Consider the following 16,019-nt stretch of genomic DNA (forward strand, 5'->3'; position numbering starts at 1 on the left):
AAAGCATGTTCTGGTCATGACAGTGTATTACAAGTAGATTATGAGCGTTATAAGACCAGAGCTGTGTTATGTACACAGCTGCAATGTTTCTGTGACTGCTGTATATTTTTAATGGAAAGACTAACAAATGCTTCAGAGATAACTTTCAAGATGCTCTAAATGGAGCTGTAAGGACAGCAGGGTTTTGACTAGCTATATATGTGACAACTTCTACATCTTCAGATAACCTCTTTTGAAACATCGTATGATAAGGATGTTGCAATGCTAAAACACCAGCATTGCTAACTTTTAAGGTAATGCACCAAGCTGGTTCACTATGGAAGTAGGATAGGGCTTGATCTTTCTTGCAGGAACCCTTAAGAATCCTCAGATTCTTTCTTGATGCCTGCAGTCTTAGTATGTTCTTAGAAACTTACTAGCTAGTTTTCACCTATGCTGAGGTTGCCATTTGTCACAAATAGTAGTACAAATAAGTGGGTTGTGTGTAATGCACAAGAGACTCTGGGCTATTTCCATGATTGCTTAACCTTTTGCCCCAGAACTGGTTTTCAGTTGGAAAGAATGACTTTCTCACATTTAATGTATGACATAGAACTGATGCTGAAGTTAATTCAATTGCTGTATCCTTGAGTTCCTTTAACTCTTTACATAGGTACAGCTATTTAGATACTATGGTTTGAAACCCTTTTCAGAGAATGATACATAGTTTGAATGCAGGCATTTGGGAAATTTGATTTGTGGCTAGCTGCAGAAAATGGAATGTTTCTTCGACACACGCGCAGTGATTGGAAAACCACTATGCCAGAACACCTAAACATGGATTGGATGGATAGTGTGCAGGTTTGCCATCCTCTTTCTGCAAATAGCAACTCGAATTCATCAATCTGGGAATTGGACAAGAGTTTTTTCCTGTAGAAGAACGGAATTGTTTTGTTGATATGGTGGCAATTCTTTTTGCAAAATAGCTGTTGTTTGCATTAAACTTCTGAGTACAAATTTACCATGGTCCAACTCAAGACAAGAAGATCTCCAACAAGGCATTCACTCTTCATTATACCTGGACTCAAATTGCAGTAATACTTATTTTGGGACCCAGAAGATTAAATTATTCAGTGACTAAGCTCTTTATAGATTTCAATGTTATTCACTACAAGCACAGTTTTTTCAATTTTTTGTGTGCTGTAAAGAATTTTGCTCAATGGGGCACAATACCCTTGCTAGATATCTTACGAATTCAATTGTTAGTTGCTTCTTAAATCTAAGAGCCTGGATTCAATGTTACTTTTCTTTCTAGCCAGGCATGCTGGGGTACATATGTGAGAGTCTGGATTCGATGTTTCTTTTCTTTCTAGCCAGCATACTTTATTGGTAGAATACTGGTCCTTTCTTATGGATACTTGTGTTTACAAGAGGAATCTCTATTTCTATTCTATTTGTGTAATGTGTATGGATTGCATGTGTTATGGATGTACAATTTCCATTTAAAGCAGCAATAATTCTCAGGACCACCAGTGAGCTAAGTTTAGGACTAGTGGTTAACATTTGGGCTCATAAGCGAGAGGTGGTTGGTTCAAGTCTTACTGGGCGCATCACTTGGTTGGAAACCTATGTTCACATGGTGTGCCTATGTAAGTCCCAGGCATTTGCCCGCTCCTTGGTAGGCTCACGTAGGAGGGCCCCTATGCCACCAATCTCTGTTATTCATCTGGTTTGCAAGCTATCCTATGTCTGCACAGGGAAAATGGAGGTGTAGCTCTTGCCCACTCTAAAGCTTGAGTGTCTTTCTTTAGTCATAAAGGACCTTTCAAAAGCAGTAGACATGCTGCTTTTTTTTTTTTTTTTTTTGCAAATAAAGTGTGGCTAATTATATTACTTCAGAAAAACCCTGAATACAAAGAAGTGCTCATGCTCAACAGACCAAACTGGAGCTGGTGAAAGTCACAGATATGATATATACAAGCCTCTCAAGGCGGTTTGGGGGGGATAGGGGCAAGAAGCCATGGGGGAGGGGTGTATCGCCATCTGGGGCTGCTTGCCTGCATCACGAAGAACAGGTCTTGGCCACCCCAAGTGCGCACGAAATGACCACGGAGCTCCTGACGAGCCCTGGACTCGCCCTGCACTTGATCCCATCGGCCTCGAAGGGAGTGGATGATGGAGGTCCAGAGCTCTGCTAGGGTCACCTGTACTAAAGGTCTCTCTCTGCCGAAAGCCACTTGACACTGCGCCTTCCAGATATGCCAACCAGTAAAACTCCCTATGACTTCCCATACCAAAGAGCAGTCTGTTGTGGGCTCTAGTACCTGGCGGATGGGTAGAGCCTCTAAACCCACCACTGCGTACGACCCTAGCTCGATCATGAATATCGTGTCCTGCATCTCGGCCTCATACAGAAGGTGACAGCCGTGGCTGACCGCCTACCAACAGAAAGCACCCCAAGAGATACATCCAAGGCTGGGTGCTATGTTGCGCAGGATGCGGCATACTCCTCTCCACATGAGCTGTGCTGCCTCACACGACCAAAGGCAGTGCTTTGGGGTTTCCATCGACTGTTGTGTGCAGCACTTACAAACTTTCTCCTTTTGCATTTGGGCAAGCCAACTTCCCATTGCGCCAAGCCTCCATGTGCCACCAACCATAAAAAGTATGACACCCTCCTTAGCCTCTAGCTATTCCATAGGCAGTGCTAGAAGGTCCATCAGAACGGCTCCGTGATGATGTGCTCCGCCCAGTGCCTGCTACGTGATGGTGCCCAATCCATATTCTGCATCAGTACGTGTCTGCCAATCCTGGTAGTGTACTCTAGGAACCTCGGTGGCTTCTTGGCGACCGCAGTGGCTGGCCAAAGCCACTCTCCCAGATCCCACTCCAGCTCATCAAGTGGCCTTCCTTCCCAAATCCAGAGGCGCCACTCCCTAAGCTCCTACCAAAAGGCCAAAGGGTCCGACTTCCATATCTTCCCCTGAAGGCCAACCACCCGGATCCTCTTCCATGAAAGGACAGCTATCCCCTCGTCCTACTGCCCTCTGTCAAGAGCCAGACGCCTCCCCTCTTGCACTGTGGAAAAGGTCCCAGGTGGAGCACCACCTACTCTTCCTGCCACCTGTAAGGGGATGCCTGCTAGTGAAAACCTAGCAGCCCATACCTCCCTGGGCTCTATCAGCTCTCGGATCGGGGGAGCAAGCCACTCGTGAGGTATCGATGCGTCTATCTCCCTTCTCCTCAGCTCCACTCCTCGCTGGCAGCCTGATGCTTGCTTCAGCACCTCCTCATCCGCCATCCTGTACACCTCCTGCCATGTCTTGATTGTATGAGCCGGGCCAGCCTCCCAACCAGCCCACTGGATGTGGGGGCCCTCGCCGATCTGTGCCTCTTCTCGGTCCCTGGCCTGGGGGTTCCAAATCACCGGCTGACGGTCTATCTTCTCTTGGCAGCGTGGGGGGCTCTGGATAAGGGCCTTACGGAGGCCCTGCCACACACGGAGCAAGCTGTGTAGGAAGGGTGATTTGGGGGGGGGGGGGGTGATCTGGGCTGTCGTGAAGATCCATCTCAAGGATAGCCTCCACTCACTGCCAAGCCTGGGTCTACAGTCCTGAAGACCCTCCCGCAATAGGACCTTCTAGGTTTGCCCTCCTGTTGTGAGGTCGCGGACAACTAGCTTGCCCAGAAGGGCCATACTCTGATACTCTAGGTCTATGATCCCAAGCCCTCCCTCTGACCGATGTCGTATAATGGTCGCCTACGCCACCTTGGCCCTGGAATCCCTGGAGCCGTCTGACCCGGACCAAAGGAAATTCCGCACTAGGCTGCGAAGTTGTATTACGTAGGAGGAGGAGAAGCACCAACACGAGGTGATGTGCCAGGCCGTCGCTAAGAGGACCTAGTTAACAACCAGGGCTCAACCGACTAGTGAGAGGCGAGCCGTGCTCCAGTAGGTCAGCTTCCTCAGAATAGAATCGAGGACTGGAAGAAACTACTGGGCGGGAGTGATGCTGAGTCCCACCTAGAACCCTAGGTATCGGACGGTTTGTCCTTTGCTCACCCATCTAAATCCTAGGTGGATGCCCCACTTCGTGCTAGAGTCCGGGTCTGTGAGGAAACCAACCGACTTTTGCCAATTGATTTTTGCTCCCGCTGCAGTACATAACACCTCAAGAGCCAACCTCACTCTCTCGAGCATTAATTCGTCGTCCTCTATGTAGAGCACTGTGTCATCTGCATACTCTGAGTCTAACAGCTCGGTCTCCTCTTTTACTGGAAGTTAGAGGCCACATAAACCGCTCACAGGTGACCTGAGGAAGTGAGACATCACCTCTGCAAAGAGAAGGAACAGGTATGGGGCCAGGGGGCAGCCCTGTCAGACCGATCTCTCCAGCCGAAACTTCTCCCCTCGCCTCCCTCCTATGAGAACCGTGTTGGTGCCCGACCTGTAAAGTGCGGAGACCCAGGAAATCCAAGCGTGGGGGAAACCCAACCTTACCATGGTGCCCTCTAGGAAATCCCAGTCCACCGTGTCATAGGCTTTCTCAAAATCCAAGAGTAGTACGGCCAATCTCTGCCCACTGTATTGACCCCACTCTGTCGCCTCAAAGAAGGTGAATACATTGTCCAAGATACTCCTATCCTAGACAAAGCCTGTCTGTGTGTCATGGATGATGTCTGGAAGCAAGGGGCGTAGTCACCTACCAATCATCTTTGCCAGTGCCTTATAGGCCATTGATAGTAAGGTGATCGGTCTCCACTGGGAAAGCTCCAACCGGTCTCCCCCTTTGGGGAGAAGACTGATAAGGCTTGCCGATAGACTCCTTGCCATCTGTCCTGAAGTGAAAATCTCCTGAAAGGCCAATGGTAGGGGGTCCTTTACCACTTCCCAGAAGGTAGCGAAGAAAGCCTTAGAGAGGCCATCCTCTCCCGGGCATTTCTGCCCGTCCTGTGCATGGAAAGCCTCCTCTAATTCCTTCTTTGTGGAGGGGGCTAGGAGGGAGCGTCCCATCTCCTTTGTGACAAGGGACGGGATACTATCCCAGACTTGCTGCCTACATCGCTGTCCTCTAGCTGAGGCTGTTGCCTGCTGGAAGAGGCGACTATAGTAGTCGGTAGCAATCTCCATCACCTCGTCTGGGCTAGAACGGGTCTTCCCATACTGATCTCGGAGGTTGCATATCTGATCTCCAGAGGTGGGAGGTTGGTGCACCTGAAAAAACTCCCTGCACATCGTGTCCCCCTTCCGCGCCCAGAAAGTTATTGAGGTGCGGAAAGAGAACTCAGAGCGCCTGTTCTCTAGGCCAGCAATGGCTGCTCACGCACGCACCTCCTGTGCGTGGAGAGTGGGATCCTCTGGTGCCACTTGTAATAATCTCTGGGTGGCTGGAAGGTCCCGCCGAAGTGCTCTCTCCTCTTCCCAGCTCTGCTACTTGGCGTGTATGGCTGCCTCTTGGCAGAATCTGCTCGACTCAGCTAGGGCCTTTGCGACCTCCTTTGCGATCTGGCCCCTCCTCCCCCACTCTCTGGTCCAAATCTGCTCTATCTGCCTCGTCACCTCCTCCGTCCTGAAGATCGAGTCAGGGATCTGACAAGATCGTGAGTCTAGGGTAGATGATGGGGATTCTAGTGTCAGGAGAACTAGGCAATGATTGTACAACGTGGTGTTGGCCAACTGCCCAATCTGGCCTCCCCAAGAGCCTCCCCACTCTCCCACATAAAACCTGTCCAACTGCTCCAACAAGACTCCACCTAGCCGCTTGTATCCCCAAGAGAAGTCTAGCGACCTCTCCCTCCTATGGAAGGAAGGGCCTCTCCAGGCATCGCGTGCTCCTACTGCCAGTAGAAACACCTCCCATGCCTCCTGCTCCTCCCCAGCCATGCCCTGTAGTTGCTCCCTCTGCCCTGCTGGTCCTCCAAAGCCTCCAGGTTGTTGAAGTCTTCTCCAACAATCTAGGAGTCCACCTCTGGGAGTCCTTCCGCGATCTCTACCCAGAACCTGCTGTGTGCCCTAACCTCCATAGGGGCATAGATACTAAGGACTCCAAGGCACAAGTCCCCAATATCCAATCTGATCCATAGCACCCTCCCTGCCACTATCGTCCCGTGGTCTCGAACACAAGCGGTAAAACTTGGACCAATAGAGGTGCATACGCCTCCACTCCTACCGATGGGCAAGATGATGGCCAAGGCGGGGCGAGGGATAGGGCGGGGCGGGGCGGGGCAGGGTGGGGCGACGTGCAGGGCAGGGGCGACGGGCAGGGCAGGGCGGGCCGACAGATAGGAGGGGCGACGGGCAGGGCGGGGCAGAGCGGAAGACTGGCGGGGCGACGGGCAAGGCAAGGCCAAGGCTCAGGTGGGGAAGGAGGGGGCGCCAGCGCAGGTAACGATCGTGAGGGAGTAGTCGGGATGCAGGGGTAACAGGCGACGCGACGGCAGAGCCGATTCGTCAATTTTTCAATGACGCATGCTGCTTACATCTAGTAGTACAAATCCCTTGGGTTGCATGTGGGCTGTAGGAGCAAAGGTCCCTATGTAGTTGACACCCTCCTGCTGAACATATCTCTTGGCCACTAAATGGGCTGAAGGGAATCCGATCACAATAAGTGGTCCTTCTCTGCACTGGTGGTGGTGGTTGCCGTTTTCACCATGACCACCTGTCTGATGCTCCTAGTCATGTTCCTGACCACGACCCCTAGAACACACAAAAGGTGGAAGCAACCATCTCCTTTTGAAGCATGATCTAAACATAGAAGATTTATTCAACTTGTTTTGAGCGTCGACTGTGGTGTTGAAAGCATCAAAATATTTTAGAAGCTTTTGCAAACTGTACAAGTCATAATCATTGTCATCCAAGGTCTTACCAGGCTTGTGAAGCTAACTCATCAAGTCAAGGAGCCTCTGCACCAGCTTAAACTTGACGAGTCATTTTTCTAAATAGTACTGGGGAAGATTTTCCATTCCAACATATATTTCTTGCAAATATCTTCTGAAGCAAATACCTTCTCCAAGATAAGTGAAATAAGGGAAGCCAAAGTTTCTGGATCAGCAACAATGTCCTTAGAAATGCCTTCATGATCAACCTTTTTGGGGATCAGAGTCTTGCCTTCAAGCATCTCCCAATTTGAATGCATATTGACAATAGATTTGACGGATCTCTTCCAAATTTCAAAGTTTTGTTAGTTAGCTTGATGTTTCTAATGAACAGGACTCCATTGGTGCAGCGGTCTTCTGCCTTAGACTGACCTCAAATGGGCTGGAGTGGTGGTTAGACACTTGGGTCAGGCTAGAAACTGCTTCCATGAACAGGGACAGGTCTGAAATCTGCAAAAATGCAGTTGTTTGCTTGCATGAATAGACACCCAGAGAGGCTGAGGAAGCACTAACTGCAGCTTTACCAGCCAATGTGAGAGACCCAATTGCAGATTGGAATGTACCCATAAAAGCACACGATTGCTTTTTGAGAAGCTGAATGGCAAGGAATGGCATCATGCTCGTATGCGGTGATCAAAACAGAGATGGGACTTGGGAGGAGTGGATACCAAAGGAGAAATTCAATTGATGAAGACAGTGGCAGGAAGAACCCTAGCTAGCTTGTCGGGCCAAAACGTTGGTAATGAGAATGCAGGAGGTACAATGTTTGGGCGCCTATAAATGGGCAATATTACAGAATTGGACCACTAGCTGTAGTGACTATATACAGAACTGGATAACTAGTTGGATATTTGGCCGGGTTGAAGAAGAAACATAGGCAATCTGACTTTGGGAAAATTGACTTTTGGAAGAACACCTATTGAATATGATCAGTGAGAGATATTGGCCTTGAAAGAAGGGCCATAGTACCTTGATATATAGTTTGACAAATGTTTTCTTAACAATAGTATGAGCTTTGTACTAATTAAGAAAATAAGAGACATTTACAACATTGTGATGATCACTCTGAAGGGACTGCCCTCAAAAGAAAAAAAGGTGGGTGGGTGCATGGGTGTGTGTGTTTGTGGGGGGGTAGGGGGTTTGTTGTCACCCGAGTTTATTCTGCCAGGGTAGAGCAAAAGACCTTATGGGCTGAAGTGCATTTCTTGGCTCCTTTAAGTGCAATTATTACCATGTCTGGCATTGACAAAACGTCTACCCGAATGTTCAGGAGCTTTCCATCCTTCCAAAAGCTTTAAGATTCCTGAACATCCATACGTGTTTGGTGACCACAGCTCTTATTGTTTTACATTTCTGGAGGGAGTCCTCATGGAGATCTGGCCCTTCCCCAAAAGGACAAATTTCATTGGAATTTAAGCATCTAGCCTTGCTCTGAACACCAATAGAATGTTCACTTCCTGACATTTCCAAAGGATGTGCTCCACATCTTCTTTGTTTCTTTTGCATAGCAAGTGGACAGTACACTGAGAGCCCTGCTCAACTTGTCTGTCGTGGGGAGACTTTTGGTGATTATTTTCCAGAGAAAGAAGTTCCGTCCATGGGTTTGGGAAGTGGCCCACGTTGATCGAAATCTTCTTTCAAAGTACCTACTTTACTCAAAGGGCATCTCTACTTCCATATTCCTCTGACTTTAAGGAAGATTCTGCTATCTCCATTATCCTTCTTCATGTGGTTCCAGCCTCTCCTTTCTTTGCTGCACCTGTGAATTTCCGTATGTAATCATCAAACTCTTGATTTGAAGTGGGCCAGTGGAGAGTATGGCTCTTAGCTCTTGCAACTCCTCGTAGTCCAGTCCCTTCTCATGGCCCAGGCTGGCTTATGCTTAAGCTTTTCTGCAGATTGCTTCACAACATCCTTCCAGACTCTCATATCTTTCTTGCTTAGTCAAGGCATAATTTGGGGTTTCTGAGTCCAGGCAGGTTGAGGGGGCGATATTTGTTGCCAAAAAGACCATATGCTGGCATGTAGGGAGGAATCTCCTCTTTTGATATTCTCCGCTAAGAAGTCTTTCCAGGCTTTCACTATGTTTGATGCCAACGCTTGGTAACTTGATTTCGAGAGACAATGACTTGCATAACAGTGCATCCTCCCAATTGAAATTGCTATCAACCTTTATGATGGTTGGCAGGCCTTGAATCAACCTTTGATGCCTATGGTCCATCTTTGGGGTTTTTCCATCCTCTTCATGAGGAGAGGACATGCCTATCCATTTTCTTCTTAGGCTTATCAATACCCAGCCTTCCATCCTTCTTTCAGTTCCCCATGAAATGGAGTGCCACCCTTCAGAGATTCTCCCTTTGGCCATATGTAGTGGAGAAGCCGCTCTATTTTTGCCCATCAGGCTTGGGAGAAAACATAGGTGATGGCTAGATAAACCAGTGAGGCCATCAAATGAACTTAGTTACTATAAGCTTCTTAGTGACGGATGCAGTTTTGCTTGTGCTCCCATTTACTATCTTCTCAATCTTTTAGTACAACCAATCAATCTTCTACTTTGTTGTGACTACCACCCCAAGTGGGCAATATAAAGAAAAGGCAGGGTTTAACATAGAGTGTGTGCACAAACACTGTGACACAGAACTTAGAAATACAGAGAATGAATGAAATAATGAATCATGCATAATGTTAACACAAAGAGCGAGCATCAGGGTTTTGCCTCTAGGACCGGTACTGAGGTGAGTAGAGTTGAGTTGATGATGCTGATCACAACTTGGAGATGACTGCACTCTCTTGACTAATTAGGAAGCAGCCCTTGTGGGTGAGGATGTTCTGTTGAGGGAGCGAAACACAATCTTTTGGGCAGGGGAATGTTGGAGAAGACACCAGATGATGTTGGACAGCAGTAAAGGCTTAGGGGCAGTTGGTGATTAAACTAATGCTAAATCTCTCCTGTTTGATGGCTGCTGTCAAGAGAACTGCCGGGCAGCCAACTGGAGGAGAGAGAACCTCTCCGAATGAGTGGTTACAACTAGGAGACTGCTGGGCATCCCTCCAGGAGATGAAAGCACAGATGTCTGCTAATGAAGGCCAGATGCGGCAAAGCTCAGGGGCTGAGAATGATGGTGGCAGCTCCTTGATGACGACTGCTGGGTGGCCAGATTGGGAAGAAAAGGTAGGTTGTGCAGATGTGGGATCAGAAAACGCAGGTGGGCAGCAGAGTCTGACTGAGTGGCAGGCTCAGCAGCAGCCAGCTGACCTGGGGGACCTGATCAGGTGACAACTCTAGACAACTTTAGGTGTGGGCAGAAGTGGCAGCAGCAGCAGCAGCAGCAGCAGCTCTAGTAGCTAGCATCCCCAAATGTTGGAGGAAGAAGAGGAACAATGGTTGGACAAGATGGAGACTGGCTAAATGTGGAGAATGATTGGGGTGACGGAAGAATGCCACAACATGCCCTATTTATAGGGGATTTCGGAACATTTGTCCTATTGTGTGAAATAAGTGCCAATATACAAATAAAGCCTTTTTGGGGCTGGTAATGGAGACTAAAATTAGGAATTAATGCAATACACCTAAATGTTTGTATTCAGCTTGAGTACGGGAATACTGTTCCATGCTCGACTCCCCTTGCACCTGGTCCCATTGGCCACGAAGGGAGTGGATGATGGAGGTCCATAGCTCTACCAAAGTCGCCTGTACCGAAAGTCTCTCTCCTCCAAAAACCTCCTGATATCGCGCCCTCTAGATATGCCATCCAGTGAGGCTCCCTACAATCTCCCATACCTCAGAGCAGTTTGCTGTGGGCTCTAGTACTTGTTGGATGGGTAGAGCCTCCAAGCCAGCTACTGCACACGACCCAGCCTCAGTAAGGAAGATCGTGTCCTACATCCCAGCCTCATACAGGTGACGACGACTGACGACCCTAGTTGAATGCCTGCTAGTAGAAAGCTCCCCATGAGATACATCCAAGGTTGGGTGCTATGCGGCGGAGGATGCGGCATGCTCCTCTCCACACTAGCTGCGCCGCCTCACAGGAACAGAGGCAGTGCTTTGGAGTTCTAGAAGTTGCTGTGTGCAGCGTTTACATTCTCCATCCTTTTGCATGTACACCTCTCGCCAAGTCTTGATGGTGCGGGCTGGGCCGGCCTCCCAAACAGCCCACTGGATGTGGGGGCGCTTGCTGATCTATAACCCCTCGTAATCTCTGACTTGGGAGTTCCAGATCACCGGCTGACGGTCTATCTCCTCCTGGAAACCTAGGGGGCTCTGATTTAGGACCTTACAGAGGCCTTGCCACACACGAAGTAAGCTACGTAGGAAGGGGGATGAGAGGGGCATGATTTGGGCCGTTGTGAAGATCCATCTCAAGGACGGTCTCCAATCCCTGCCGAGCCTCGGTTTGCACTCCTGGAGACCCTCCTACAGTAGGACCTTCCAGGTCTGCCCTCTTGGTGTGAGACCGCGGACTACAAGCTTGCCCAAAAGGGCCATACTCTGATACTTTGGATCAATGATCCCAAGCCCTCCCTCTGACCAATGCTAGATGATGGTCGCCCATGCCACCTTGGCCTGAGAGTCCCTAGAACCATCCGACCCGGCCCATAGGAAATTCCGCACTAGGCGGCGAAGTTGAGCAACACAGGACGAGGAGAAGCACCAACATGAGGCGATGTACCAAGCTGTCGCTAGGAGGACTTGGTTGACCACCAAGGCTCGGCTTGCTAGGGAGAGGCGAGCAGTACTCCAATAGGTGAGCTTCCTCCGAATAGAGTCAAGGACTGGGAGAAACTGTTGGGCGGGGGTGATGTCGAGTCCCACCAAGAACCCTAGGTAGTGGATGGTTTGCCCTCTGCACTAAATCCCAAGTTGACGCCCCACTTTGTACTAGAGTCCGGGTCTCTAAGGAAACCAATTGACTTCCACTAGTTGATTTTCGCTCTTGCTGCAATACAGAACACCTCGAGAGATAGTCTCACTCTCTCTAGCATCAACTCATCGTCCTCTATGTAAAATGCTGTATCATTTGCATACTCTGAGTCTAGCTGCTCCGTCTCCTCTCTCACTAGAAGTCAGAGGCCGCATAACCCACTCACATGTGATCTGAGGAAGTGGGACATCGCCTCTGCAAAGAGTAGGAACAGGTACAGAGCCAGTGGATAGCCTTGTTGTACCGATCTCTCTAGCCGAAACTCCTCCCCTTTTTTGCCTCCTATGAGAACCCTGCCGGTAGCCGATCTGTAGAGTGCAGAGACCCCATGGATCCATGCCTGGGGGAAGCCCAACCTCTCCATGGTGTGCCCTCCAAGAAGTCCTAGTCCACCCTGTCATAGGCTTTCTTGAAATCCAGGAGTAGTACATCCAATTTCTGACCACTGTGTTGGGCCCACTCTGTTGCCTAAAAGAAGGTAAAGACATTGTGTAGGATGCTCCTATCCTGGACAGAGCCTGTGTGTGTCATTGATGATGTCTGCAAGCATGGGGCAGAGTCGCCTACCAACATCTTTGCCAGTGCCTTACAGGCAACTGGCAACAGGGTGATTGGTCTCCACTGGGATAGCTCCAACGGATCTCCCCCTTTGGGGAGGAGACTGATAAGATGTGCCGATAAACTCCCTGGCATCAGACCCGAGCTGAAAATCTCCTGGAAAGCAAGGAGTAAAGGGTCCTTCACTACCTCCCAGAAGGTGGTGAAGAAGGCCTTAGAGAGGGCATCCTCTCTTGAGCATTTCTGCCCGTCTTGTGTGTGGAAAGCCTCCTCTAATTCCTTCTCTGTGAAGGGGGCTAGGAGAGAGTGTCCCATCTCCTCTGTGACGAGGGATGGGATGTGATCCTAGACCTGCTGTCTGCAACGTTGTCCTTTGGCTAAGGCTGTCTCTTGCTAGAAAAGGCATCTGTAGTAATCGGTGGCAATCTCCATTGCCTTGTTTGGGCTAGAGTGAATCCTCCCATACTGATCCCGAAGGCTGTGTATTTGCTCTCCTAAGGTGCGGGGTTGGTGCGCCTGAAAGAACTCCCTACACATCGTGTCCCTCTTGTGTGCCTAGAAGGTTGTTGAGGTACGGAATGAGAACTTCGAGCGCCTGTCCTCTAGGCCGGCAATGGCTTCTCGCGAGCGCACCTCCTAAGCGTGGAGGATGGGATCCCCTAGTGTCTCATGTAATAATCTCTGCGTGGCTGCTAGGTCCCACCGGAGTGCGCTCTCCTCCTCCCAGCACTGTTGCTTGGCCTTTAGGGCTGCCTCCTGGCAAATACTGCTGGACTTGGCTAGGACCTCTACAACCTCCTCTACGAACTTGTCCCTCCTGCTCCATTCCCTAGTCCAAATCTGCTCAATCTGTCTCTTCACCTCCTCTCTCGTGTAGATCGAGTCAGGGATCCGACAGGATCATGTACCTAGGGAAGATACTCGGGGATCAAGTGTCAAGAGGACCGGAACAGAGTGGTGCCAGCCAACTACCCTATTTGGCCTCCGCGAGAGCATCCCCACTCTCCCGCGTAAAACCTGTCCAATTGCTCCTCCGCCTAGCCACTTGTATCCCCACGAGAAGTCCAACGGCCTTTCCCTCCTGTGGAAAGCCGGGTCTCTCCAAGCGTCGCGAGCTCCTACTGCCAGTAGGAAGACCTCCCATGCCTCCTACTCCTCCCCAACCATGCCCTAGTAGTTTCTACCTCTACCTTGTTGGTCCTTTAAGGCCTCCTACTAGAGATAGTGGTTTCCTTATGCTGCAGAAATTTCTTAGCTAGATCTTCTTGGCTTTATTTTCACCAATGCAAAGCCTAGTTCCTCCTTGGAAAAGGGCCGCCGTAGTTGCACTCCAGATGAGGCAAAGATATCCATTGATGAATGCTGCCAGCCCTTGATGGTATTCTTTTGACACTTTTCTTTGGCACCCACAATGGATGAGAGGGGGGATTTGAAGGCTGCAGCAATGTGTGTGTCTCAGTGAGCATTGTGCCATCCTCTTGCCTTATCTTTATGATGGCTTCTTTTTGCTTCTTTATTTTGATTGCTCTGAAGTAGAAGTCATTTGGGGCAGCACCATAGATCTCTCATTTCCCCCTTAGCTAGATTTTCGGATTATTTACTTGGCTTCTCTCCATGTGCTCCAAATAATCTCAAGGACCTGAGGCTGCGGAAAATTTCATCAGAAGGATTGAGCCTAAGAGCATAAAGAACAGAATCTCTACATTTAGCAGCACTAGACGAAAGTTCTCTCCCACGGATAGCTTATGATCTGCCAAGACTCTGGAATTTCCGGGTCATTGCAAAGATGCTAGCACTCAACTTTTCCATTGGCAGCTTGCCTTCTTGACCAGTGGACAACCGTGCCTTCTTGATCTTGTTCATGAAATCTTTGTCACCCATGATGGCAGTGTTTAATTTAAAGGGGGCGGGCTGTGCCTACTGCAACTGACCGCAAGGATACTTATTGCTACAGCAATAGACAATGATTAATAATATCATTGTCTGTTGCCTACTACAACTGGCCACAAGAATCCTTATTGCTACAGCAATAAACAGACTTTGATAAAGGCCTTGGAAACCCTTGATAATGAGTTGAACAGCTCCTAAGTCAACATTATGCCCTTGGGCTATCAACAATGGGCAAACTCAAGGTGCCATGTCATGTGGTACCAAAATCTATCCAAAGCCACTTGGGTGAAGCTCAACCATTTGCAAGATTAGAGTAATGGTATTGTGAGATGAATCTGAAGTGTACACAGGCTTCCCTGCAGAAATGCAAGTGTGACATACTTTTCTTCTATAGTGATAGGGTGCTCATAATTAGCAATCTCTACAAGATAGTTATGGAGCCATGCAATGCCCAGGATGACATTTGCATGCTTGAAGGGCTATCCTTAGAGAGCAATTCCCTTCATTAGATTCCACAAACAATTGATTCTGAAGGATGCTGTGTACATCTGCAAGCTATCCATCTTTTAAGGCTCCTTTTCTGTGTCTTCCAAAGCACAATCTATCTAGTGCATTGGTACTGCTTGAATAGACTGTGCTCCATTCTAGTTTTTGTGGCCTTGTTCAAGGCCAGGGTCAGCCTTGAGGACCATTGAAACAAACATTTGCATTCCTGAACAACTCCCTAATTTGTATTTTACACCAACCAAATTATGGCTATCTCATGGCTTTAGTGTGGATTCCTTACAAGGAAGAGAAGATCTAGTTCTTTCTATTATAACTAGTTCATGTTCGTAAACATGTCTTGCATCCTATCTTTAAAAAAAGGGTTATAACTAATTCAAGTTCATAAACTCGTCTCATATCCTTTTTGCCAAACCTTTGAAATGCTGCCACATACCACCTAATAGAGGAAGAGGATAGGGAGTCCTACCCCTATGAGGGATGTTATACCACTACACATGAGATTGAGGAGATCCACTAGTACAAAGTACAAAAGCCATGCTAGTCAGGGTATGCATGTGCATCCAACACTCATGTTGATTAGGTCCTCATGGCCACAATAAGGCTAACTCCTATTGCACCTCCCAAGACTAACAAACTAGTTGGTCCATTTAGCTCAGTACAACTAGTTGAACTTGGAAAAGCTGATTAACTATTGTCTTGCTCCTACATCACCACAGGGGGTGTTGGGTTTGACTCATGCCTATGCTCACAAAGGAGTGTTGGTGATCCTCAGTAGGACATTAGGGCTCTTTTTACTCTCTGTACGAGATGTTTTTCCTCCCCAACTTTATTCTTTTTTATTTTATGTGCCTATGTTACACAATTTGGGTACTTATCATGTTTTACACCTTTCGGGTGTGAACACATATTAGCAACCCTAAGGTTTAAGGGTTGCACTTTGTACTTGCACATTACAATCTTTGATTATTGCATTGGGAATCGTGTCTTCACTCTCACACTCTCTCTTCACTATCAACGGTACTCTCAACTGAGCTTCAATATCTGTGCATCCTCTCACCTCTCACATTTGGTATTAGAGCTGGCCTTTAGCTCAGCTGAGCTCATGGCCACCATCAGTTGAGCTGCCACCTACTGTGTCAGCAGCTCCATCGCCACCAGCTATCTTCAGTCCCACCGACAGCTTGATCGTCTGCAGCAGCAGGTCCGCCACCTGTAGCACCAGATCAACTGCCACCAGCAGCCGCCAGGTGCTACTGTCACCACCAGGCAGGCCCGTTGCCTCTG

The 16,019-nt window shown here is 48.6% G+C and overlaps 1 protein-coding gene across 1 annotated transcript in view; it reads left to right on the top strand.

The window, feature by feature from the left end:
* The window catches only part of LOC148009557 (alpha,alpha-trehalose-phosphate synthase [UDP-forming] 1-like), a 199,563-nt gene that overhangs the window by 171,343 nt on the left and 12,201 nt on the right, over positions 1–16,019 (top strand). The window contains exon 13 of the mRNA XM_087673029.1: positions 718–840. Coding sequence (XP_087529155.1) covers positions 718–840 — 123 coding nt within the window. The remainder of the gene's footprint in view (positions 1–717; positions 841–16,019) is intronic.

The sequence above is a fragment of the Lygodium microphyllum genome, chromosome 30 (genome assembly GCF_053477565.2).
Source record: "Lygodium microphyllum isolate KBCC chromosome 30, Lygodium_microphyllum_v1.1.10, whole genome shotgun sequence".
Classification (NCBI taxonomy): Eukaryota; Viridiplantae; Streptophyta; class Polypodiopsida; order Schizaeales; family Lygodiaceae; genus Lygodium; species Lygodium microphyllum.